This window comes from Lacerta agilis, chromosome 5 (assembly GCF_009819535.1).
Source record: "Lacerta agilis isolate rLacAgi1 chromosome 5, rLacAgi1.pri, whole genome shotgun sequence".
NCBI lineage: Eukaryota > Metazoa > Chordata > Lepidosauria > Squamata > Lacertidae > Lacerta > Lacerta agilis.
Genome location: NC_046316.1, coordinates 5,981,281 through 6,007,499, shown reverse-complemented (window position 1 = coordinate 6,007,499; position 26,219 = coordinate 5,981,281). Strand labels below are relative to the sequence as shown.

The following is a 26,219-nucleotide window of genomic DNA, read 5'->3' as shown; positions in this document are numbered from 1 at the left end:
GTTCTCTATCCTGCAGGGGGAAAGAGACCTCCCACTTTTCTCCATTCCAGCTGCCTCTCCGGCTGCTATAATTTTTTTTAGAACATTTGCACACCACCTTTCAGTTCCCCGCAAGTTTTTCTCTCTCTCCTTTTTGACTAATTTTGGTGTTGCCCTTGATCCTGTCTCAGTTAATGTCTTGCTTGTTTCTCCAGTTAGATGTTCCCCTGATCTTCTCAGTGTAATCGGCTTGTCTCAGCTGAGAAGAATGTTTCCCTGTTTGTGTGTTTCTGTTGCACAAACCTCCTCTTTGCCCAGCCCAAATCTATTCTGGTTTTTTAATTTTTCTACGATATGAATCATTGCTGATTACATAGCAGGTTTCCCGAACATTGTAAATCTTGTCGCATTTCATGCTTGCTAGTTATTTAGCAAGTGATGCCAACGGGAGGTCATTCAACAATCCTCTTTTCTTCTCCCCACCCCTGTAATTCTCCAGATTCTCTTTCCTAGTTTTTCTTACTGTCAACAGCGCAAATGCATTGGAGGGAAAATGATACGGCAAGCCGTAGCAGAGGGTGCAGAGCAAACGTCAAACAGAGTTCTAGCTGATTCCACTTGCCACCTGAACTAACAGTTTGGCTCAGCTCAGGATCAGGATCTTTTATGAAAATATTTCTTTTTGTCGGGGGGTGGTGGGGGGGGTGGGTGGGGGAATTTGGTCCTTGACCAGTTTGCTTCCTGACTGTTTTCCATATGAGTATTACCATTCCTCTTGCGACTAAAAATCAGCAGAGTTAGTGCAAGTTTGATTTTCTTACATTCCTCTGATTCTCTCGGTTGCACACGCCCTGCTTTTTTGACACAGCAAATATATACATTCAGCGGAATCAAGAACCATCCCTGGACTGCATCAATGTTGTAGAAGCTTGCACTAAGAAAGCGAGGGTATCTGGGGGAGCCCTTCACCTGAGCCTTATTGACAACGCACTATTTTTCTTTGTGTGGGGAAGTTTGGTTTTGGTGAGCATGCAGTCAAACATGGAGCCCTCCCCACGAAAATCTGAAGTGCCATCAGACTGAAAACCGACAGAGCCAAGCTGCTTCGTTGAGCACTACACTTAAACACATCTCTTATCTCAATGGCTTTCCTTGAAATTACCCATGAATTCATTTGCTAAGGAAGAGAGACACCAAATTTACTTGCTTGTTTTAGGTAAAATTTGAGTGGGAACTTGAATGTCATGCTATTTATTTTATTTACAAGGCACAGGGCCTTCTCGGTAGTGGCGCCCGCCCTGTGGAACGCCCTCCCATCAGATGTCAAAGAGATAAACAAATGAATTAATGGGTAATTTCAAGGAAAGCCAATGAGATATGAGATGTGTTTAAGTGTAGTGCTCAATGAAGCAGCTTCACACTGTCAGTTTTCAGTCTTACAGAGACTGATTTTCTCCTGCAAAACCCTTTGAGGGTTCCTTAAAAGACAACAATTGTTGTTCATGTTGCCACAGATTCTGGGGGTGGTTGGTTGTGTGTCTGTAGACACACAAGGCAAATGCTTTGCTGGAGCTATGCAGCTCTGATCAGTGCTTGGATGTTGAGGAATCTAGGCTTGCAAGAAGCCTGCTTTGGAAACATGGTGGGAAATAATTGCAATACAGCAAACAGAAAAGACCCTGATGTTGGGAAAGATGGAGGGCACAAGGAGAAGGGGACAGCAGAGGATGAGATGGTTGGACAGTGTTCTCGAAGCGACTAGCATGAGTTTGGCCAAACTGCGGGAGGCAGTGAAAGATAGGCGTGCCTGGCGTGCTCTGGTCCATGGGGTCACAAAGAGTCAGACACGACTGAACGACTGAACAACAATAGCAAACAGAAACCTGTCTGGTACGGTCATTTTAAAGAACATTTTCATGCACTGCTGCCTTCTGACTCTTGACTCAAAATTTTATTGAACCACATGGTAAACGATGGTCAAACTTTAGGACCTTCACATGGAGTTGCCATCCCATGGTGATGACTTTAGACCGTCTCCATGTGAGGACTATAACAACTGAATGGACTTGTCCCTTAGATACTTGCATAAGTCTTCACCTGACTTGCTATATCTGGACTATATACTGTTCCTTGAAACTTTCGTATCTGTTGATTCCTGCTTTGCCAGGATTCACTTTCAGCTTGTAACTAATAGCATTTGCGCCTTTATGAAAAATCTGTGCCTGTATGAAAAACAAAAAAGAATTTGAGAAGGAGCATCTGTGAAGGTCAAGCCTATCCATTCTCAAAGAAATCAGCCCTGAGTGCTCACTAGAAGAACAGATCCTGAAGTTGAGGCTCCAGTACTTTGGCCACCTCATGAGAAGAGAAGACTCCCTGGAAAAGACCTTGATGTTGGGAAAGATGGAGGGCACAAGGAGAAGGGGACGACAGAGGATGAGATGGTTGGACAGTGTTCTCGAAGCGACTGGCATGAGTTTGGCCAAACTGTGGGAGGCAGTGAAGGATAGGCGTGCCTGGCGTGCTCTGGTCCATGGGGTCACGAAGAGTCAGACACGACTGAACGACTGAACAACAACAATCTGTGAAGGTCACATTTTGAGAGCTTGCGCGTCTTTTTCTAGGTTCAAATCACAGAGAAGCTTCATTCTCTGTCAAGACACAATGGTTTCAGGTGGAAGCTTCTTCAGTTCAATCTATGGGCAAGTCCAAACTCAATCTAGCTTAAGATCGTCAAGGGACATATTTCAAATGTCCAGGTGGTGATCTCGGGTAGTTAGAAATGGTTTGTGTTCAGAGCACATCTGGTTCTTTGCCAGCGCATAATTAGAGGTTGATTCGAAGCAATTAGTGGCGACAAACCCACATCCCTAATGTCTTTTCAGCTGTGGTGAAACTGTGGGTGGAGTTTGGAATGCCAAGATGGTATAATATTTGCCTGTGGTGTGGGATACCACGATAGCACCAGGTGTGACCTCGGAGGCTTCCATTGAGGCAACAACTCCTGATGCCGTTTGTTAAGCCCAGCCAGCCAGTGCTCAGAGGCAGAATAAACCACATTTTGTCATCACACACACACACACACACACACACATGTTTTTTTTAAAAAAAGCATTTCAATATTGTGCATATTACAGAGGCAGATCACCTACATCCCAGCTCTCTGAAGAGAATAATCATGTTGTTGTTGTTCAGTCGTTCAGTCGTGTCCGACTCTTTGTGACCCCATGGACCAGAGCACGCCAGGCACCCCTATCCTCCACTACCTTCCGCAGTTTGGCCAAACTCATGCTAGTCGCTTCGAGAATAATCATAATCACAAAAAAAAAATTGTATCCTGCCCTCCCCAGCCAAAGCTGGGCTCAGAGCGGCTAACAACAGGTAAAAATAGCACAGTGTACATAAAATCGCACCGTCAATTAATTAAAATATTCTAGAATCAATTCAGAATCAAATTAATGGCAGCCATTGGGTTAGAGTTCTATGAGGATTACAGCTCCGTCTTGCAGGCCCTGCGGAAAGATGTCAAGTCCCACAGGGCCCTAGTCTCTTGTGACAGAGTGTTCCACCAGATCGGGGCCATGGCCGAAAAGGCCCTGGCTGTGGTCGAGGCCAGCCTAACCTCCCCTTGGCCCAGGATCTCCAATATGTTTTTATTTGAAGACCATAAGGTCCTCTGTGGGACATACCAGGAGAGGCAGTCCCGTAGGTATGAGGGTCCTAGGCCGTATAGGGCTTTAAAGGTTAAAACCAGCACCTTAAACCTGATCCTGTACTCCACCGGGAGCCAGTGCAGCTGGTATAGCATTGGGTGAATGTGATCCTGCGTCAAGGACCCCGTAAGGAGTCTCGCCGCGGCATTCTGCACCCGCTGGAGTTTCTGGATCAGTCTCAAGGGCAGCCCCACGTAGAGTTTGTTACAATAATCAAGCCTGGAGGTGACTGTCGCATGGATCACAGTGGTGAAGTCAGGGCGAGAGAGGTAGGGAGCCAACTGCTTAGTTTGGCGGAGATGAAAAAATGCCGCCTTTGTTATAGCTGCAACCTGCGCCTCCATAGAAAGGGAGGTGTTGAAGATTACACCCAAACTCTTAACGGACGGTGCTGGGACTAATTGCGCCCCCGCAAGGGATGGGAGTTGGCCCTCCAATCCCATGTCATCCTGACCCAGCCAAAGGACCTCTGTCTTCGAAGGATTTAAATTCAACCGGCTCCCACGTAGCCATCCAGCCACAGCTTCCAAACATCTGGTCAGTGTGTCTGGGGCCAAGTCAGGGTGGCCGTCCATCAACAGATAGAGTTGGGTGTCATCAGCATACAGATGGCAACCCAAACCAAAGCTCCGGACAAGCTGGCCGAGGGGGCGCATAAAGATGTTGAAAAGCATCAGGGAGAGCATTGCGCCCTGCGGCACTCCACACACCAAGGAGTGGCATGAAGACAGTCCCCCCCCCCCCGCAAGCGCCACCCTCTGTCCCCCGACCAGAGAGAAACGAGATGATGTCAGGAATGCTTTGATGGTGTTTCCTGCTTGGCAGGGGGTTGGACTGGATGGCCCTTGTGGTCTCTTCCAACTCTATGATTCTATGATTCTATGTGGCTTCAGCTGCCATCATCTCAACTTCCCATCATCTCATTGTTGCCACAGCGCAGCTGCTGCTGCCCTCTCTCTCAAGCACCATGCCAGCCCCGATTCAACCAAATGGATGGACAGTACTTTATGGACAGTTGAGAGAAAATACTTCTTCACAAACCCATAGTTAAGGATTCTAGTCAGGCAGCTCAATGTGGTTCCTTCCATGGTTCTACGTTTCAGTGTATCTGAAGACATGTGCATGCACACGAAAGCTTATACCCAGAACAAACTTAGTTGGTCTCTAAGGTGCTACTGGACAATTTTTAATTTTTTTTTAATATATTTCGACTGCGTCAGACCAACACAGTTACCTACCTGAATCTAGAACTATAGTTAAGGAGTTTGATCTCCCAAGAGGATGTGGCTTGTAAAGGGGTTATATGGTTTTTTGGAAGATACTTCTGTCCATGGGTATGCACTAAAATGAAACTTCCAGCTTCAGAGACCTTATCTGCTGCTGGGAAGCAGACAGGAAGGGAGGGGATTTGGTTTCACATCCTGCTTGAGAACTTCCAGGTGGCATCTGACTGGCCTCTATTGGAAGCTAAATAGTGGACTAGATGTACCGTAGCTTGGGCTTACCAGCAGGGCTCCTCTTGTGTTCCTCTGCCCCTTCTCCTTCCTGAGGTTCATCATAGTTGATGTTCACAGTACTAGGCAAGCTTCCATGTTCTCCTCTGAGGTCAACATTTGGCATTTTGGATGCACACTAAAGCCCACCAGGGACTGGGAGGAGACTCCCGCATTTGCCCCTGACATTTGGCAGGACATGAACTCAGAGTCTGCTGAAAGGCAGCCTTGTTCACTTGCGTTCTGGCCACCTACTTCTGCACCACCCAAAGACATCAGGAAGGGTCGTTCAGTCACTCTGGGCGGACAGAATTGGTTTCAACAGCTGGTACTTAGCGACTGGAAAGTCAGCAGTTCCTTGGGTGGAGAAGAAAGATACTCCACATTTCATTCCTTTGCTCTGGGTAAACTGTGTGACTGTCAAGAGATGGCTGTTGAAAGGATCAGCCTTGCCAACTATAACAGCAGAATTGTTCCCAGCAGTTACATTTTCCTGATCCTGGTCCAAAGACCTCTCCTACAGTCCGTATTTACCAGTGGCGGCCTCTATTTTTCTGGTATCTGCTTTGGAGAAATGTTGAGGGGGTCCAAACATGCACGGCGACAGGTCTTCAAATTTCATCGCTGGCTCACAAGTCTCCAGAAGTTAAATGTGTAATTCAAGGAGTGGTTGCCTTGCCCCTAATCCCTGGCATTACTGCCTGGGTATGCAGGCAGTGGGAGCCCAGCAACATCTAAAGGGGTGGAAGTTGTCCAACCCAGGACACACAATGCCAGTAAACTGCTTCCCTCCCATACTTTCACCCAGTTGCCCCTACAGGTAATGAATGTTGCTGAAGATGCTGGGTTTGCATCCATTTTGTAATATGTGCTACCAGACAACGTGTCTCTGAATACCTGTTTCTTGGAATCCCTAGTGGTTTGGGTCTGGCTAGCTCGAGTCCTGCTTGCCAATTTCCCAATGGGGTGTTTAGTTGGCCACTATGAGAACAGGATACTGCATGAGACAGGTGATTGGCTTGATCCAGAAGGCCCTTCTTACTGTAGGGATGTGGATAGATGCTAGGAGAGGACATATTTATTAGATACTAGCTGGCCCGGCCACGCGTTGCTGTGGTTTTTTTTGTTTTTGTTTTGTTTTTGTTTTTTAATTCTCCTGACCCCGAGAGTATTCTGGAAGCTCCTGTTTTCATTCTTCCCTGTCCCTTTACAGCAGGGGTCAGCAACCTTTTTCAGCCATGGGCCGGTCCACTTTCCCTCAGACCATGTGGTAGGCCGGACTATATTTTTTTGGGGGGGAATGAACTAATTCCTATGCCCCACAAATAACCCAGAGATGCATTTTACATGCAAAGCTGCGGCGGCCATTTTAGGTGAGGGCACTGGCGACCTTAAAGAGCATTCTCCCCCACCCCAGTCCCAAAATCACCCAGTCCCCAAATCACGCACCCCAGCGACACAATCCCCTCAGAGCTGGTCTTACTCTGCAACCTCTCAGGCATGCCTCCTGCTCTGTGTTTTTCTTTTCTTTTCTCGGAGCATGCGAAGCTGCGGCGGCCATTTTAGGTGAGGGCACAGGCATTGTTGCTCTGGCCAGGCCTGATGATGTTGACGGGCCATCTGCCTTTCTATTGGATGCTGTTGGAGTCTTCATTCCTTTTGCTGGTGAGGTATAATAGGCGCGTCATTTTTTTGCCTTTATTCTATATTTTAGGCATGACAGGTGTGGTTTTTTTAAAAAATTATTATGCCAGATTCTTCCTCGATGGTCATGTTATACTTTGTGCTAATTTGATGCTGTTTGGTGCAGCGGTTACGGAGCAAGGTGGTGTCACGCGCGCACGCAATGGGAACATTTATATATATATAGATTATCCTTCCTTCCTCCTGTTTGCGAGTTCAGCAGAGTGCATCTCTTTTCGTTCAAGTAATCCAGGATAGTCTCAGGCAGACTGGATTCTCCTGGTTTCTCCCACCCCCCCTTAAGACAATAATCACACAAACAGTCCTGCGAAGGGTAAAAATGGCATTTACTCTCCCAGAATACTTGTTGAAGAGTAACAGATACAGTAGCTTTGTTCAGGCAGGCTTAAAATTGTAATGGTAAAATGGTAAAAATGGACATAGCCTACTTAAGTCTAGCTTAAAATGGTGTCTGAGCATTGGAGCTCAGACATGCATGCAGATGTCCTTCACATTTATGTCTTGGTGATGAGATGAAGAGGAAGAGAAGAACGAGAGAGGATGTGCCCAAGCAGGTAACAGAATATCTATAGCTGTGCTCTTCACCTGTCAGGGCACAGTGAGAGTGTCTTTCACAGAGTCCTCTCTAGCAAACTTACAGGAAAACGCTGTGATCTTCAGCTCCCACCATGTGCCTTTCTAGCAAAGCATCAGTTGTTGGATTGACTCCATTGTAAATATCCCCACACTTATGTTCATAGAATAATACAGTGGGAAGGGGTCCCCTGGGGTCATCTAGTCCAACCCCCTGCAATGCAGGAATCTCAATTATATCAATTAATATTACAATTATATCCATTTTAATATTAATTACTATATTAAGTGTTCTAAAGGGTTTTTTTTTATTTACTTTAAGGAGACTGAAGAGTTTTCGGGCAGCCATGTGCAATGGTGGGGAGGGACATTTCAGGTAGTGAGTTTTGTTTTGGGGTTAGTTAAGCGTTAAAAAAATATTCAAAACTGTCCCATTTTCGCTTCTCTGAATCAAGAAGGGAGAAGCATGAGTCTGTTTACAGAAGATTCTATTTTGACATAATAGCTCCACTTTTCATACTTGAGCGTGTTTACATTGCAGGGTCAATTCCAAAACTTTACCAAGTTCAAAGGGAGGGGAGCAGCCATGCTGTTTCGCTAGTAACCTTAGCTGAATGAATAAGATAGTACTCTGGAAAATAAAAATAAAGTGGTCTCTCTCCATAGAAATCGCCACGAAACAAAAATATGATCAGGGCGGGCTATGGGTGGAACCCATGTGCAATTATGCTTTGAACTAGGAAGTTCAAAATCAGTCTGTAGTGGGTGTGCACTATACTCCTCAGTCTGTATTTGTGTCGATTCTGGGAGGCATTGCCTAAGCCATATTGGCTACCCTATAACATAACTGAACGTTGGGCTTCAGCTTGGGAGTCTCACACTTCAGTTCTAAAACTAATTTGAAAATCCATTTCATTTCTGTAAGCGAGACTTATTTTGAAGTATAGCTGTATACTTGTATATCTGAAGGAACATCTCTACCTCCATCACTCAGCCTGGACACTGATGTCCAGTCCAGTTCCAAGAACCTTCTGGTGGTTCCCTCATTGTGAGAAGTGAAGCTACAGGGAACCAGGCAGAGGGCCTTCTTGGTAGTGGCACCTGCCCTGTGGAGTGCCCTCCCTTCAGATGTCAGAGAGATAAAGAACTACACAACTTTTAGAAGACATCTGAAGGGAAGCTTTTAATGTTTAATGTTTTATTATGTTTTCATGTGTGTTGGAAGCTGCCCCGTGTGGCTGGGACAACCCAGCCAGAGGGCTAAGGTATAAATAATAACATTTTTGTTGTTGTTTAGAATTAGAGTTTGGATTCAAATCCTGGCTCCAATGACCTTTCATTATGGGCTACTTTGGTTGTGTTTTTTTCCCCCCTGTTGGAGAAAGGTTGTGCCCCATGGGTCACTCAAAGTGCACCTTCTTACCCTACCTATTGGTCAGGACTGTTCTCCTCTCAATGTATGGGTGTAACGTGCATATAAGCTAAAAATTTAAAAGCTCAACCCATGTAGACCGAAAGCACAAATAGATTCAGTGGTGCAATTTGGATCATTGTGAATTTCAATCGATGCCCACCTGCTCCGTGCAAACTTTTCACCCATAGCTGGACACCTGACAGGTGGGGGAAATGTGCCCGGTGGGCAGAGAGAGAAGGCAGGTGCTTGTGCCCATCCCAAATGACTGGTGCGAATATTGTCCAATCCAGCCCAGAGCTCCTAGTTCATCTTACTTCTCCCCCAGTGAAATGGATAGTTGTTGAATTTCAAAGATGAGGTGACTGTAAATGTTATCTGACAGATACTAGCTGCCGCTGATGAAATTTATTCCGTTTCCCGATCCTATCGGAGATAGTTTTCTGACCTATCAAGCACTGAATCCCTGCTTGTACTTAGAGAAGTGGCACCCTGCCATGGAATTACCTAAGTGCCTCCAGGCAACTCTCGCTGTCATCTGGGTATTGAAAACGGACACAAATAACTGGGAAGATTCGGTCCAGTTCCTGGCTTCGTATCCAGCATGCATAATGCTCTCTTGAGCAGCGCCAGATCTTAAGTGCTGAAGTTCGTCCAAAGCCCTAACAAAGTTTAAGCTGGAGCTCTCTGCCAAATGGCATATTTGGTATTGGAAGAATGTGCTGAGAGACAATTACCTCTTTCTCTCTGTTTAAAAGGTCTGTGTCACAGAGCGGGCCTGCAAGCTTAAAAGAAGCATCTTAAACACATTATAAAATCGTCTGTTTGCTAGATAGGAGCAGCTCCCCTTTCGCAGATTATGTTGTAGCTCCACCTGGCAGGAAATTTGGGAATTATCTTGTTAGTACGAAAAGATTACAGCTCAGATTCTGGAAACATGCAGCTCCACTGAGACCACAGATAAATAGTTTCAGCATTATGGCCCATCGTTTTTGCCGCGGTGATTATTTAAAGAGATAGTGCTCATCAGCCGGATGGAGAAGAAGCTCTGGTTGTGATATGAATATTGTGGGATGTTGGAGAGCTCTCCCCTATTTTCCCCAAAGCTGCATAGCAAAACACTCCGTTAATTTCATGCCGTAAATCAAACCCTCCTTTCGTGGTATCATGTGAGCCCAAGCATTCTATAGCATAAAATGTACTTATATTCAGGGGAACCCTGCCATTTCCTTTTCTTATTATTTATTGCTTATCCGCTTCTTTTGTGGTATGAGGCAACGCCCTGCTACTACACTTTTGGACTGTGAATACTATTAAAAATAAAAAAAATAAAATTTACAGAGGAAACCCCAGACAAAATCCCTGCTGCCCATTTATCCCACTAGCACATGGGGCATGAAACAGTCTTTCAACCTTGCTTGAACATCTTTGAAATGGGACCATGAACATATGTGACATCATCCAATATGGGCTTCTTGTGTTGCAGGACTGTAAGTGCTTTGCCTGTTTAGACCCTTTAAAAGGTAAAGGGACCCCTGACCATTAGGTCCAGTCGTGTCCGACTCTGGGGTTGCGGCATTCATCTCGCGTTACTGGCCGAGGGAGCCGGCGTACGGCTTCCGGGTCTTGTGGCCAGTATGACTAAGCCACTTCTGGCAAACCTGAGCAGCGCATGGAAATGCCGTTTACCTTCCCGCTGGAGCGGTACCTATTTATCTACTTGCACTGCATGCTTTCAAACTACTAGGTGGGCAGGAGCTGGGACCGAGCAACGGGAGCTCACCCCGTCACGGGGATTCGAACCGCTGACCTTCTGATCAGCAAGCCCTAGGCTCTGTGGTTTAACCCACAGCACCACCCGTGTCCCTCTTAGACCCTTTACCTTTCCCCAAAATAAATTCACACAGGAGTCAGATATTTGGTTTGGTTTTTTGGCAGAATTTAGGCCACAACTTTATTGATAACAACCAAGTGAGTTGTTGCATAGGTTCTGGTTCGACTATCTCCCTGCACCCTTGCAGGCAGCGCTGTCCCAGAGCCACGTTCGTAGGACAGACAAGGTTGAACACCAGGGACAGCTGATGGCAGGTTCACCAAACAGCCGTTCTGGTGTTCCCGGGACTCGGCCACTGGCCGGACCCCTTTCGGGGATCGCCAAATCAGTGAGTCCCTGGATTCCTTTGCCAGAATATCCTGTCATTGCATAAGTGTGGCCACGCCACGTGTCACGCCTCTCACCTGAACCAGAGCCTATCCGCAACCTTACAAGTTGTGATGATTTGCTACACGGCTGGCGAAACTCAAATGGCACCAGCCAATCAGCCAAGTGGGGAAAATTCCTGCCGTGCCCCTGCCCCAAAAGCAGGTGACACACGACGGCATAGCAAGGTCAAGCACAAGCCCTAAATATAGGGAGAGGTTGGTGGGTGTTACGATGCACTGGCCCAAAGAGGAAGCTCGTAAGCCACACATGGGTTTAAATAGATCCCGCGTTGCTGCTTTCCAAAGCATCCCATTGGTCGAATTGCACCCCAGCAACACGGGACCCACCTATCACGGGTTGTGGCTGTTCAATGATTGCCCACCCACAACACTGGGTCAGGTAGCCGATTTGCACCGCAACGCCTACCCTCTTAAATGGAGGACCCACTTTATCTGGCAATCCTAGAATGCATTGCTCCTTCCCCTCATAAGTCTCTGTGTATAAAATCACATGAGAACACAAGAAGAGCATCTGCTGGATCAGGCCCACGACCCATCTAATCTAGCATCCTAATTTTATTTTTAATCTATTTTTTTTTAATAAAGAATTTATTGGTATTTAAAAAGAATACAAACAAGAAAAAAGAAAAAAAATACATACAACATACAAACTACAAAATACAAACAACAAAAAAGAGAAGTTATACAAAACATAAAACACATGTAAAACAATAAAACCCCTATTTAATTATTTTCATCTTGTTTACAATCTTACTTGGGGGGACTTCCTCGCATCCTCTCTTCTGCGTTCATTTCAAGTATACTGTAGTAACTTTGTAACTATTTTGACTCTACTTTTACAACTAATCTTAATCCTTATCTATCGTCTTATATCTATCACCTTATTCTTAACAAAAATACGAAAAATGCAAAAATCACAATTAAACTTCTTATGTCCTATATTAAAATAACATTTTAATGCTATCGCCTATAATATCCACTGATTTCAATTTCAAATATCTAGCTTTTCACGTTGTTTCAAATATTCTTTGAATTTCTTCCAATCTTCTTGCACCTTCTCCTCCCTCTGGTCACGGAGTTTCGCGGTCAGTTCTGCGAGTTCAGAAATGTTGAATGCACATATATAACACCATTTTTAAAGTGAGCAGATAGTCCATCTTTGCAGGTATAACTGGTGCTGGTTATCGATAAGATAAACCTGTGTGATGCTTGCAAAAAAGAGCAATCTTCTTGGTAACGGAGACCAGGAAGCGTCCTGGAAAAGTAGCTCATAGCCGCTGCCCTTCCCTTCAATGGCTTTCCCAATTTTCATGTGTTCGACTCTAAATTTGATTATAGCTGTGTTGCACTCGTTTTTCTCTCTGCTGTTTTCTCTAAGCAGCTGCTTTTTAATATAATTTGCTACAATGCTACATTATTATTATTTTGATGGTTTGTGGCCAAAAGAAATATAAGTAAATTAATTCATAGGGTTTTTTCCCCACATGCTGGCTACACACACACACACACACACACGCCAATTTAGCATTGTATTTTACTGTACATATTGTCATAATTTCTGCCTGACTTCTTCTACTGTAAACCAATTTCATCCAGGGAGCCTGGATAACAAACAAGACTTATTGCAATGTGTCTGCATATGTTTTAATATTGTTTTAATATGATTACTCTTTTGTTGCTGCAAAGGCAACTGTCTTCTGGCACCTTAAAGACTAACAGATTTATTGCAGCAGAAGCTTTTGCAGGCTGGTTTCCACTTCCTCAGAACATTACTACTTTTCCTGAGTAGCCTCAAGGGGGCAGTGTCTATTAACTATTGGGGGGGAAATACAGTTCATAAGTATGTTGAACATCTGTCTTGACCAAATGCAATCTAGATTTGAGCAATCCCCGCTGAACTCAGAGGGACTTAAGTCAAAAATTTAAGTCCTAAAAATTTCTACCTTCAGTAATACCAAAGTATTCTTGAAGTGCTGGCAGAACTTCAAGGGGGGTGGGGTGGGTCCTGATTGGATCATTCACATTGTTCCAACTCTCTTTCTTTTCCCCCTATTCCTTTCTTTTCTACTCTGTCCATGTTTGTGGGAATACGTTTTTGGATCTTCCCGCACTTTGCCGCAACACAAAAACCTTCAGCGCTTTGCACGGAAGGCAAAGAGATCCGGCTAGCTACTGCTGCCTGGATCCCTCCGCGCTTGTGGGAAAGCGCGCCAGAAAAGCCTCTGGTAACGGTCGGAAAGCAGTTTCCCGCCCGGAAACTCGGCCAAATGCAATGTTGTGATTGGTCTATGTTAATGTTATGACGTTGTTCAGTTTATCAATAAATGGCCCCTGCTCTCTGTAGCGGCGTGTAGAGTGCGCGAGACAAGCCAAGAGAGAACAACTGTGCGAGACAAGCAAGAGAGAAAGCGAAAGAGAAACCAAGCTGCACAGAGTAGTAGTCGGGAGAGCGCAACTCCATCATTGACTGCAGTCTCTTAGTCTCTTACTTCTTATTTTATTTTGGCCGTTTACTTTTGGCCGCACCTTTTTGCTCTGCCTATCCTTTCCTCTCCGGAATCTCTGGAACCTTCAGAAACCTGCGTAACGAACTCCAAACAACTTCTCACGACCTTCAGCTTCATAACCAGCGGACCCAATCATAACCAGTGGGAGCAGGCACTCCGGGAATTACTGGTTATCCCAGTTGCTGGTTATCCCCACACATCTTTTTTTCTGTTTTTCCTAGACTGTCTTTCCCTCTCTTTTCCGTCTTAGGGAGATTGAATCGGGGGGGGGGGGGGACGACTCTAATGAGAAGGATGGTGATGCCACTGCTGTCACCCACCATAAATTGGAGTATTATCCTATTGTGGGTTCTGACCCAATAGCTGAAGATCAATGGCCTATGCAGAGGGACTGATTTTTGCAAAGTTCCTCCCCCTGGTTGCCTAAAGGTGATTTTTTTTTATTCACTATGGGCAACCAGGCAAACAGGAATTTCAAAATAAAATAAAAAAATTCTTTCCAGTAGCACCTTAGAGACTTAGAGGTATCTGAAGAAGTGTGCATGCACACGAAAGCTCATACCAAGAACAAACTTAGTTGGTCTCTAAGGTGCTACTGGAAAGAATTTTTTTTTTTTTTTTTTACTATGGCAGACCAACATGGCTACTCACCTGTAACAGGAATTTCAAAGTTATGGGTAGGTAGCCGTTTTGGTGTGCCATAGTCGAAACAAAATAAAAAATAAAATAAAAACTCCTTCCAGTAGCACCTTAGAGACCAACTAAGCTTGTTATCGGTGTGAGCTTTCATGTGCATGCACACTTCTTCAGATGCACTGGTGACTTCTGTTTCAGCATATCTGAAGAAGTGTGCATGCACATGAAAGCTCATACCAATAACAAACTTAATTGGTCTCTAAGGTGCTACTGGAAGGAATTTATTTATTTATTTAGGAATTCTAAAGTTTATAAGCAGGCAAAGAAGAAGAACCATCACAGCTTTTCTCTTGTGTCTTCATTCTGCAGTGTCCCAGCAAAACATACGACCCATCCATCAAGTCCACCAGAGATTTTCCTGACGATGTCATTAGCTTCATAAGGCGCCATCCGGTGATGTACAAATCAGTCTACCCAGTAACCGGAGCGCCGGTGTTTTCCCAAATCAATGTGGACTACAGGCTGACGCAGATTGTGGTGGATCGTGTCATGGCTGAAGATGGCCAGTATGACGTCATGTTCTTAGGGACAGGTAAGATTAAGATGTACACCGTTGGCTCCTTTGTTTCCCATAGAGACTTCCATCTTCCTGCAAAATGCCCTTTGCATGTATTCCACACACATGGAACTATGTTGCGCATGTGGATCATTGCCTTGGGATTGCGAAAGACTTTGCCCTCCTTTCTTAACCCTGGAGCAAGAACATTTGCTCTTCGGGGCACAGTATGTGCTTTAGCCAGATTGTGGATCCAGTCCATTAGCTGTGCACCGTCTCATAAAGGGCCGGATTTAGGTTTGATGAGGCCCTAAGATACTGGAGGTAATGGGGTCCTTTATATCTCCAGCTGTCAACAACAAATTGTCGCTGTTTTTTGTGTTGAGTATAAGCTATATGGTAATTCATGAAGCTACACAACACAAAGCACTGTTGCTGTATGTAGGTTTTATTTTATTTGTTGTTTTTTTCTTATATTTTGGAAATATACATCCAGGTTTTCTGTCCTTTAAATTTTTTTGGGGGGAGGCCCACAAGAAAGCGGGGCCCTAAGCTATAGCTTGTTTGTTGTTGTTGTTGTTGTTGTTCAGTCGTTCAGTCGTGTCCGACTCTTCGTGACCCCATGGACCAGAGCACGCCAGGCACGCCTATCCTTCACTGCCTCCCGCAGTTGGGCCAAACTCATGCCAGTCGCTTCGAGAACACTGTCCAACCATCTCATCCCCTTCTCCTTGTGCCCTCCATCTTTCCCAACATCAGGGTCTTTCCAGGGAGTCTTCTCTTCTCATGAGGTGGCCAAAGTACTGGAGCCTCAACTTCAGGATCTGTCCTTCTAGTGAGCACTCAGGGCGAGGAGGGGTGTCACGTCAGGGACAAGCGCCCCTCCTTGCTGGCCCGACCCTCGCCTCTGCGCCGCGGCTCTGCAGCCGAGCGCCGAAAAAGCCCTTTAAAAAAGGGGGGGGAGAAGGAAAGCAGCCGCTTTTTCGCTCTGCCGGTGGCTGCTTTTCCCCTCTCCCCTTTTTAAGGGCTTTTTTTCAGCTCTGGGCTGCGGAGGCAAGCGCCGAAAAAGCCCTTAAAAGGGGGGGAGCAGCCACTGGTAGAGCAAACAAGCGGCTGCTTTCCTTTCATAGCACCTGTGCGCCGTGCGTCATGATGCACGCCCCCCCCAGGGGGTGCCATGGAGGCTTCCCCCACCACTGCATGCATAAACACTCACTGTATATCCAGTTGTCTCAGGCTAAATCAACTCCTTCTGGTGACAAGCAGAAATGCAGTGGCGGAGGAAGCCGTTCGGGCGCCCATAGGGGCGGGGCGCACTGTGGGGCTTCCGGAGTCTGCCTGCCTCCTCCCACTCAGCTGCCTTAGAGCTGGGGGTGGCAACGGGTGGACCATTTGGGCAGCGCAGATCCTGCGCATGTCCAAACCGCCACGTCTCTCCCAGCTGTGAGTGCCGCCCGGCATTTTGTCATCCCCCTCAGGGGTGACACCCAGGGTGGCCTGCAACCACCACACACCCCTTCCTCCGCCCCTGCAGAAATGCCAAGGCATTTGGAACAGGTGCCTATCTCAGAGGCGTAGGAAGGTCAGGTGGTACCCAGTGCGGAAAATTTCTTGTCACCCCCCATTGATTCCCCACCCCCACCCCTGCAAAAATGGTTTTACATTATTTTATATTTTCTTACAAAGGAATAATAACAAGTAATAATAATAATAAACTTTTATTGATATCCCGGCCGAAGTCGGGCTCAGGGTGGCTAACATCAGATACATAACATTGGCATAAAATCAAACAATAATTAAATTACCTCCTAAAAAACATCTCAGAATCAAATTAAAGTCTAATTAGATGGCTTTCCACAGGGTTAGGGTTGGGAACAGTAAGTGCTCCACTGAACTGAAATGTCAGCCTTCACCACATAGGAAAACAGCCAAGTAAACAGCTATTTGGGTGGAGGAGGGTCAAGATATTAACCAATATGCATGAAACTCCATATATAGCTATATTATCCCTAGTATAGGGACCCAGGTGGCGCTGTGAGTTAAACCACAGAGCCTAGGGCTTGCCGATCAGAAGGTCGGCGGTTCAAATCCCTGCGACAGGGTGAGCTCCTGTTGTTCGGTCCCAGCTCCTGCCCACCTAGCAGTTGGAAAGCACGTCAAAGTGCAAGTAGATAAATAGGGACCGCTCCAGCGGGAAGGTAAACGCCGTTTCCGTGCGCTGCTCTGATTCGCCAGAAAGCAGCTTTGTCATGCTGGCCACATGACCCGGAAGCTGTCTGTGGACAAACGCCGGCTCCCTTGGCCTATAGAGGGAAATGAGCGCCGCAACCCCAGAGTCGGACACGACTGGACCTGATGGTCAGGGGCCCCTTTACCTTTACCTTTATCCATAGTATAGTAAGATAAGACCTTGGAGCAGGCATTTTTTAAAAAGTTTTTAATGAACCGCCCTAGTAGGGCAGTAATTGTTTCTTGATAATTTGTCACCCCTCCATTATGGAACGAGGGGCGGCCAGCCCCCTATGCCCCCCCTTGCTACGCCCCTGGCCTATCTGCAGATAAGTGCAAGGCTGATCCCTACCTTTGAAGTCTGCTTGTCTGCTTGTCGCAACACCACATAGCAGCAACTCTCTGTGGTCAAAATTCTGAACCATGGTTTTGTTTTCTTTAGCCATGGTCAAGGCCTGGCCACCAACCAGGATGTGAAATCAAGGCCTGAAGTGGGTTTGCAAACCATTGTTTGCATTACACATGGTTATGCAAAATTTAGCTACAGTCCTAGTAGTCTCTGAATCTGAGTCAGCCAAAAGGTATCTGGTATATGCTTCAGTTGGTCGACCAGGTAGTTTCATTAGGAGCGGTTGAATCCACTCCTTCCTCGTGTCGCGGTACAATGTGCAATGGAGGAGGACATGCCCAATAGATTCAATCTCGTTGTTATCACAAGGGCATAACCTCTGATCTATTGGCGTCTGATTGTATCTGCCGGCTAGTAACGCCGAGGGAAGGGCGATAAATCGGGCCCTAGAGAATGCCCAGCGATGTTCGGGATTGTCTAACGATTTTAGTTAGTTTGCTGGGTGTGTCTTTCGATGGTCATATAAGTGCCTATGAATAGTTGAGAGTCGGGTGAGGTCATTTTGGCGTTCAATATCAACAATTCTTTCCTTGATTAGGTTTTTCGCCCTTTCCATTCCCAGGCTCAGAAGATACCCTGTTGAGAATCCATATGAAGCTAGTTTCCTGAGAATGGTCTTCCCCCAACTAGATTGAAATTTATCACATTATGCAAATTGTGATTAAGTCAGTTCTCCCCGCCCCCCCTCCCTAGCCTTTCCTTTGGTTGCAAAATGATAAAAACAGGTCAGGTTGCTATATCCCGATATATATTTTTCAGGGGCAGGAGTTTGCTCAGGAAGCTAAACCAATGTACCATAGTACCTTTGGGATCTTAATCAGGGTTAAGGCAACCAACCATGGTTAGTGCTAATGATGGTTGAAAGCATTATGTCTGCACCAGGCCAACGTGTGAAAAAGCTATCATTATCCAGTGTTGCTCTTCATTGAAAAGGTTTTTTGTTTGTTTTTTGGCAGCTTATAGCACAAAATGTAGTCAGTAGATGGCAGTCCAGAATTTCAGCAGACAGAAGAGTACTGCCTGCAGTATCTAAATTGTTGAAAATCGGGCTTCCTAAGGGGAGCATGACATTTTTATTTACTTTTTACAAATTCAAAACCTACCTTTTACAAAGTCATGCTAAAAGTGGACTTCACTGCTTGCTTATTTCTGTGTATTGGATTGCATAGTTAGTCTCCTTTTCTGTTTACCTACCATAAGTAAGATTGTGGGGAAAGTTGGTTTAGTCAAAAGAGAAAATGCTGCAGTATTTTAAACATCTTGCAATAAATGATTCAGCTCACTAAGACTCATTCAAGCCTTGTTTTCCAGTCACTCAATTCCAGGATCTTTTGTTTGTTTAATCACTGCCATATGCATGTCCCATGTGTAGCCTTGGAGTAGAGCAAAATGAAAATTGGTTGTTGTTTTTTCTTTCCTTTTGGAAATAACGCAGGACAATTGATTGCGATGGCATTGGTTTTGCTGTTTGTTTGCTTAATGCTTCACAATGCAGAGCGTGAGGCTGTGGTTACTCAGTGCTCAGGAAATATACTTTGTGCATGCTCAGGACTACTAAATAGTTCCAAGACACGAAATCTGGTGAGACCTGAACTGAATAAACTGCTTCTCTGTTCGTACTCAATGCTACAACACTCTTGTAGTTTAAGGTCATAGTTCACTTGAGAGCCAGTGTGGTGTAGTGGTTAAGAGTGGTGGACTCGTAATCTGGTGAACCAGGTTCGCGTCTCCGCTGCTCCCCATGCAGCTGTTGGGTGACCTTGGGCTAGTCACACTTCTCTGATGTCTCCCAGCCCCACTCACCTCACAGAGTGTTTGTTGTGGGGGAGGAAGGGAAAGGAGATTGTTAGCCGCTTTGAGACTCCTTCAGGTAGTGATAAAGCGGGATATCAAATCCAAACTCTTTCTCTTCTTCTTCTTGCACATACCAGCCCATATAGTTCATGTTATTTTGCACAACAGCTGCTTGGGGAGGCTTAAAGAATTATTAGTTAAATTATGGTGCCAGCGGTACAGCAATTGGTCATCTTGCCAGATGAGCCAGTGTGGTGTAGTGGTTAAGAGCGGTAGACTCGTAATCTGGTGAGCCAGGTTCGCATCTCCGCTCCTCCACATGCATCGGCTGGGTGGCCTTGGGCTAGTCACACTTCTTTGAAGTCTCTCAGCCCCACTCACCTCACAGATTATTTGTTGTGGGGGAGGGAGGGAAAGGAAAATGTTAGCCGCTTTGAGACTCCTTCGGGTAGTGATAAAGCGGGATATCAAAACCAAACTCTTCCTCCTCCTCCTCCTTCTCTTCTTCTTCTTCTTCTTCTTCTTCTTCTTCTTCTTCTTCTTCTTCTTCATTTCAAAGTTGGGAAAATAAAACCAATGGAGAATTATTTTCCAAAGGCTAAACCAATGACTTCATGATGCCATGAATTTGACTTGGATAAATTTATTTGAACACACACCTTGTATAGATGCTGTGTGGTGAAATTATCGTGGATTCCAGATACAGTCCCCCCCCCCACACACACACACATTGGATGTGCTACAAGAGCTTCTGACTATTTAAGGGTGGTCAGTTAAACATGACCATTGGCATGGGGCTCCTGCAGGAAATAGCAATCCTGTAATCAAATTCCCTGTCTCCATCCAAGAAATTTAGGAAGATGTACATTTCTTGTTTCCTCGCCAGTGGCAGAGAGTATATACTGAAGAGAAAGGGAGATTCAGTGCTTTTTTCTGGGGGGGGGGATGCAGCGGTACGCATACCCCTAAACATTTGGTGAATCTCAGTTTGGCCTCATTGAGGGGCAGTATTTCAATATGAGTAGGAAAATGAGAGTAACCCTAAACATTTTTTTTAGAAGAAAGCACTGGGGAGATTCATGGAGCAATGGCATCATAATGTGTATCTGCCTAAAAAAAAAAAAAATCTGAAAAAGTCTGCATGCACACGAAAGCTCATACCAAGAACAAATTTAGTTGGTCTCTAAGGTGCTACTGGAAGGATTTTTTTTATTTTTTATTTTTGTTTTTTTTTAAAAAAAAAAAAAAGAGAGAGAAAGAAAATCCTATGTGGAGGGCCTGCACTCAGGTGCCATGTCTAGAGAAGATGGAAAATCTTAATGTAAAATCCAAAAATGGCCACTGGTTTTCAGCTGTGTCCCTTTCTTGCAGATGTAGGGACAGTACTGAAAGTTCTGAGTATAACCAAGGAGAAGCGAGACATGGAGGAAGTGGTCCTGGAAGAGCTGCAGATATTCAAGGTAAGATTACAAGCCTCATTGACTGGAACACAACTCACAAAATCACAGAATTGCGGAGTTGGAAGGGACCATGAGGGTCATTTAGTCCAACCCCCTGCAATGCAGGAATCATAGAATTATAGAGTTGGAAGAGACCCCAAGGGCCATCCAGTCCAACCCCCTGCCAAGCAGGAAACACCATCAAAGCATTCCTGACAGATGGCTGTCAAGCCTCCGCTTAAAGACCTCCAAAGAAGGAGACTCCACCACACTCCTTGGTAGCAAATTCCACTGTCAAACAGCTCTTACTGTCAGGAAGTTCTTCCTAATGTTTAGGTAGAATCTTCTTTCTTGTAGTTTGAATCCATTGCCCCGTGTCCACTTCTCTGGAGCAGCAGAAAACAACCTTTCTCCCTCCTCTATATGACATCCTTTTATATATTTGAACATGGCTATCATATCACTCCTTAACCTTCTCTTCTCCAGGCTAAACATACCTAGCTCCCTAAGCCGTTCCTCATAAGGCATCGTTTCCAGGCCTTTGACCATTTTGGTTGCCCATGACCCTGAGATTAAGAATCTCATGCTCTGCCAACTGAGCTCTTTCAGAAGGGCAATTGAAGGAAAATGAAGCTCAATGAATTTCATTCTTCAAAAAGAATTGTTTTGAGGGGGCACAAAATCTTCATTTTGTGTCCCTCAGTAATAAGTCACTCACATCAGTCACCTGAAAATAATTCTAGGATCTGCTGAAGTTTATTTAAGAATTCTGTATGTTTTTTTTTTAAAAAAACTAAGTCATTATGGTGAAAATAAACTTAAATGCTCATAACAGAATTGCCACAGAAAGTGAAGTGAAACACGTGGTGAATTTGGAGCTTCCTGCTTGGGCAAAACATCTGCACTGATTTCAATATCAGATTAGCAAAAATTCTCGTGTTTTTGCAGCCTGGGGTAGGCTAGGAAAAGGCACACACCCCAAATAGCAGTTTTTGCTCTTGGCTCATAACTATGGTGGAATTAGATGTTCTGCATTTGCCGTGATTCTTAGAAAGTCAGTTTTAGGTCCAACCCTTGGTTTTCCTGCAATGGTCTTGTGGCTTAGAAATCATCCTTGATGCCCTTGCCTTACATGTCTGTGGGAAACAATATTTTCTCCTCGTAATTCTCTCCCTGTGCACTTAGTACCTTGATTACAGAGGTGGAATACTTCTTGTTTCAAATCTCCCAGTGTCATCTTTTTGCTGCCATGGAGGCCAACTATAAATATTACTCTGAAAATACCAAGAGTGCTCAACAGGCTGCCAAGTAATCAGGAATTTCCGAGCATGTACCAATTTGCTGCATACTTGCGAGATCACGTCAAAGGGAAAGGCGCCATATCAGATTTAATACCAAACAGGGCTATTAGCTCAGCAGATGTTCCTCCATGTTATAAAGGCACTTCTAAAAAAAAATAAAAAAATTCATGAGTGGAAAAAAAATAGAAAGAGAGAAGGGACTGTAGTTTATTTACATGTTTAAGAAGCCACACCAGAATGATGTAATTGGATGTTGGGGTTTCCAAGAGCCAGCCCTTGTGACGAGTTTGCAGGTGGTGGATGCCTTCAACCTCATCTGTAGTCATCTATATGGTTTGCCCTGAGGGAATACCGGTAGTTACTTCCTTTCCTGGCCCCATTCAACACAAGCCCTGAAGAGTGGATGCATCAGATGATGGTTGCAGATCTAGCATCACGGGCAGAGTATGTGTTCTACTGTTTGACATCTCATGCCACCCAGTTGCTTTCCATGGAAGCCCCTCGTGGGCTCAGTTGGCAACCCTTCCATTGAGATTCTTGGTCAGGAGAACCTCAAGTTATGGCCCGCTTGTGAAGCTCCTTGACTGACCAGGAACATTTCACAGTCCTTTGCCCTAATCTGCTTCATGAGATGGTTGCTGGAGTAGAGAACCATCCTTTGAAGGAAGACCAAGATGCAAATTGAGACAAATAAATAATGAGCAAGTGATGGAGGGATGTAAGACTCGTACCAAAAAGGTCTGTCTACTCAGGCCACCCTGCCCATTTCCATTTCACAGTACATAGGGGAAGTATCTATTTGTGTGTTTGGACCTTTTAACCTCACCCCAAATAAATTCAGACAAGACTCAAATTTTGGCTTGGTTTTTGGCAGAATTTGGGCCACAATTTTATTGATTACAGCAAGTGATTGGTTGCATAGGCTCTGGTTCGACTAGCTCCCTGCTCCACAGGTAGCGCTGACCCAGGGTTCCAGCACAGGTCAGCCAAGGGTGAACACCTGGATAAGTGGAAAGCCGGGGACCTGCTCTAACACACCTGGAAGATGGACACACTTCCAGAAATACACCTTGTTTTCTTCTCGGGGAAGACAAATGAGTTTCCATTCCTGTCACAGGTGAATTCATCCCAGGTTAAAAGTCTCAGAATAGTTTGGTTTCTAGGGAAGTACTATTTCAAAGGCTTAAGTAAAATTGCAAGGGATTTTGGCTACTGGCCTCCTGCTTGGTGGAGTGACAAATGTTTGATAAACCTGGTCTTCAATCTAAGTGGAAGAAGGATTTTCATTGGGTTTTTTTTTCCATTTCCTTTTCAGCATCCCTCACCCATCTTGACTATGGAGATGTCCCCAAAGCAGGTAATTTATAATTAGCAATTTTAGCACCTACAAATTGCTTGTATTCTAGCACATTACTGGAGATAACTATGCCATTTTTTTCAAAGAGGGCATCTAAACATTTTCTATCCTAATATTTCCATTTCTTTCTTTTTCTTGAAGCGTACAAAAAAGTCCCACCCTAGTCTGTCTTCTCTAACCACTCACATTCGATATCAGAATACTTATTTTGTTCTGAAATACATTCCTGTATCTATGGGTGGGGGGAGTGCAAAATGAAAAAAGTGGGGTGATTTAATGTTTGTTCTGTTCTTTTATTTCCCAAAAACTTGAGTTGCAATGAAGTACCACTGAAATCAAATTAATCAGTGATTTTACAATCCTGTGCATGTCTACTTGGAAGTTTGTCTCATTGTGTTCATTGGGGCTTGCTCCTTAATAAGTGAGCGGTCAGGATTGCAGCCTCAATGGAACTACAATGAAATTCTTCTGATTTAGGAAACTTACTTCAGTCCATATTGATAGAGCTCATGAAAAAAAAATCCCATTTCTGTAGGTTTCTCAGGCAAAGATCTATTTTAAATAGATTGTACCAAACCTGTGTTCCAATTTCCCAAGTGTTTTCTCCCCCATTAAATAACTTTCCAATTTTCTGCCTCATTTGCAGGGCACATTCAGAATTTGGATGCATGTAGAGTGGGACGCAGGTGGCGCTGTGGGTTAAACCACAGAGCCTAGGGCTTGCCGATCAGAAGGTCGGTGGTTTGAATCCCCACGATGGAGTGAGCTCCCGTTGCTCAGTCCCAGCTACTGCCAACCTAGCAGTTCGAAAGCATGTCAAAGTGCAAGTAGATATATAGGTACCGCTCCAGCGGGAAGGTAAACTGTGTTTCCGTGTGCTGCTCTGGTTCGCCAGAAGCGGCTTAGTCATGCTGTCCACATGACCCAGAAGCTGTACGCCGGCTCCCTTGGCCAGTAACGCGAGATGAGCGCTGCAACCCCAGAGTCGGACACGACTGGGCCTAATGGTCAGGGGTCCCGTTACCTTTACCTAGAGTTGATCTTATTCTATTGTCGCAAAGTAGATAAAGCTGATTCCCACACTTCCTTATCTGAAAAAAAACCCATGCTACAAGTTGCCACATGCCATCTTACCCTGGGCTTTGATTGAAGGGAGGGAAGCTGAGGAGGAGACTAACCACCAATTGCCTGAGACAGGTGTGAGCTCACGGGTGTTGCTTTTAAGAAGAGTCTTTGTTCCTTCCCTTAAAGTTCCCTAAACACCCTCGGCCCTGTATACCACCCCCCATCGTTCAGCCTTCCGGCGGTTCCCTCCCTGCGAGGTTACAGGGAACCAGGCAGAGGGCCTTTTCGGTGGTGGCGCCCGCCCTGTGGAATGCCCTTCCGTCAGATGTCAAGGAAATAAACAACTATCTGACTTTTAGAAGACATCTGAAGGCAGCCCTATTTAGTGAAGTTTTTAATGTGTGATATTTTATTCTGTTTTTAATCTGTTGGCAGCCACCCAGAGTGGCTGGGGAAACCCAGCCGGATGGGAGGGGTATACATTAATAATAATAATAATAATAATAATAATAATAATAATAATAATAATAAACTTTAAAAACAAAACAAAAATCTACACATGTAGCTTTCATGCAGTGATTTCTTTCAAAGTAAAAGGCCTTCCCTTTTTTAAAAAAATTACAACAAACAGCTGTCAGGCAGGCAGTAGGCATCTCGGAGCGTAGCGAAGGACGTCATGGGTTTTCACAAAGCTTGCAGACCCAGGAAGGCTGCAGAGTGAAGACCACCAGAGAAATGATTTGGAGTATGAATGAAACAACACTCACTAATGCCCCTTAGCCATCTCAAAAGAAAAGTAACCACAACAAACCCCCACCCATGTGAATTTTTTGCCCCAGTCTGATAATTTTCAGATGCAATTTCACTTATTAATTGAAAGGATTTTTTGTTTTTTGTTTTTTAAGGAAGGTTTTTTTTTTTTTTTGCACAGCTCTGGTTTTAAGCTAGTATACCTCACATCTCTCTGTCAATGGAATTATGGAATTCAATACTAGTGGGTGTTTTAGAACTTTTATACAGTTTTCAATGTGCTACCTGCCCTGGATCTTTGATGTGGACTTGAGTGCCAGTGTGAAAAGACTGGCAATGTTATGTCTACTTGGGTTGGTTTCAGCTCAGACTGTCCTTGCCACTTACTTGGAGAAGCGATGATTGCTGTCTATATCAGACTGGCTGAGGAAAGACAGCTAAATAAGCCGCGCTCTAAAAAATTGGAGATTAACTGCGCAGAGAGATTACTTGGAGAAACAGAGTTTGTTCACTGATTACCAGAACATAAATTGCATTTGCTGTACAAATTTGTAAGGATTGTATATATATAAAAAGAAAATTCTAAATGAGAAATTGCTGAGAAGGAAATCAAGGCCCAAAGAAAAAGAGGTTTCTTGAAGAACGCTTCTAATTTGTTTGCCTTGCCTGATTTTCAGCAACAATTGTACATTGGTTCCAGACATGGATTGGCTCAGCTCTCGCTACACAGATGTCACACATATGGCAAAGCTTGTGCAGACTGTTGCCTTGCCAGAGACCCCTATTGTGCTTGGGATGGAAATTCTTGCTCCAGATACACACCAACATCTAAAAGGTGAGTGATTTCATTCCTGTCTTGACCGAGCACCTAAGAGCAGCTTCTTATGTGAACCCGATGGTTTAATGCAGAGCTACTCCTTCCCACACTGCTGGGTTAACCTGTGAAGCTTTGGGCTCAATGGGATGAGTTCAAGGCTGGTACCATCTGCTCTGCTAGTTGGTCGCTGTGGGTTAAACCACAGAGCCTAGGGCTTGCCGATCAGAAGGTCAGCGGTTCGAATCCCTGTGATGGGGTGAGCT

General features: G+C 44.9%; 1 protein-coding gene across 1 annotated transcript in view; it reads left to right on the top strand.

The window, feature by feature from the left end:
* SEMA3D (semaphorin 3D) overlaps nucleotides 1–26,219 on the top strand; it is a 203,712-nt gene that overhangs the window by 152,442 nt on the left and 25,051 nt on the right. The window contains exons 12-15 of the mRNA XM_033148347.1: nucleotides 14,609–14,831; nucleotides 20,599–20,687; nucleotides 23,283–23,324; nucleotides 25,817–25,974. Coding sequence (XP_033004238.1) covers nucleotides 14,609–14,831; nucleotides 20,599–20,687; nucleotides 23,283–23,324; nucleotides 25,817–25,974 — 512 coding nt within the window. The remainder of the gene's footprint in view (nucleotides 1–14,608; nucleotides 14,832–20,598; nucleotides 20,688–23,282; nucleotides 23,325–25,816; nucleotides 25,975–26,219) is intronic.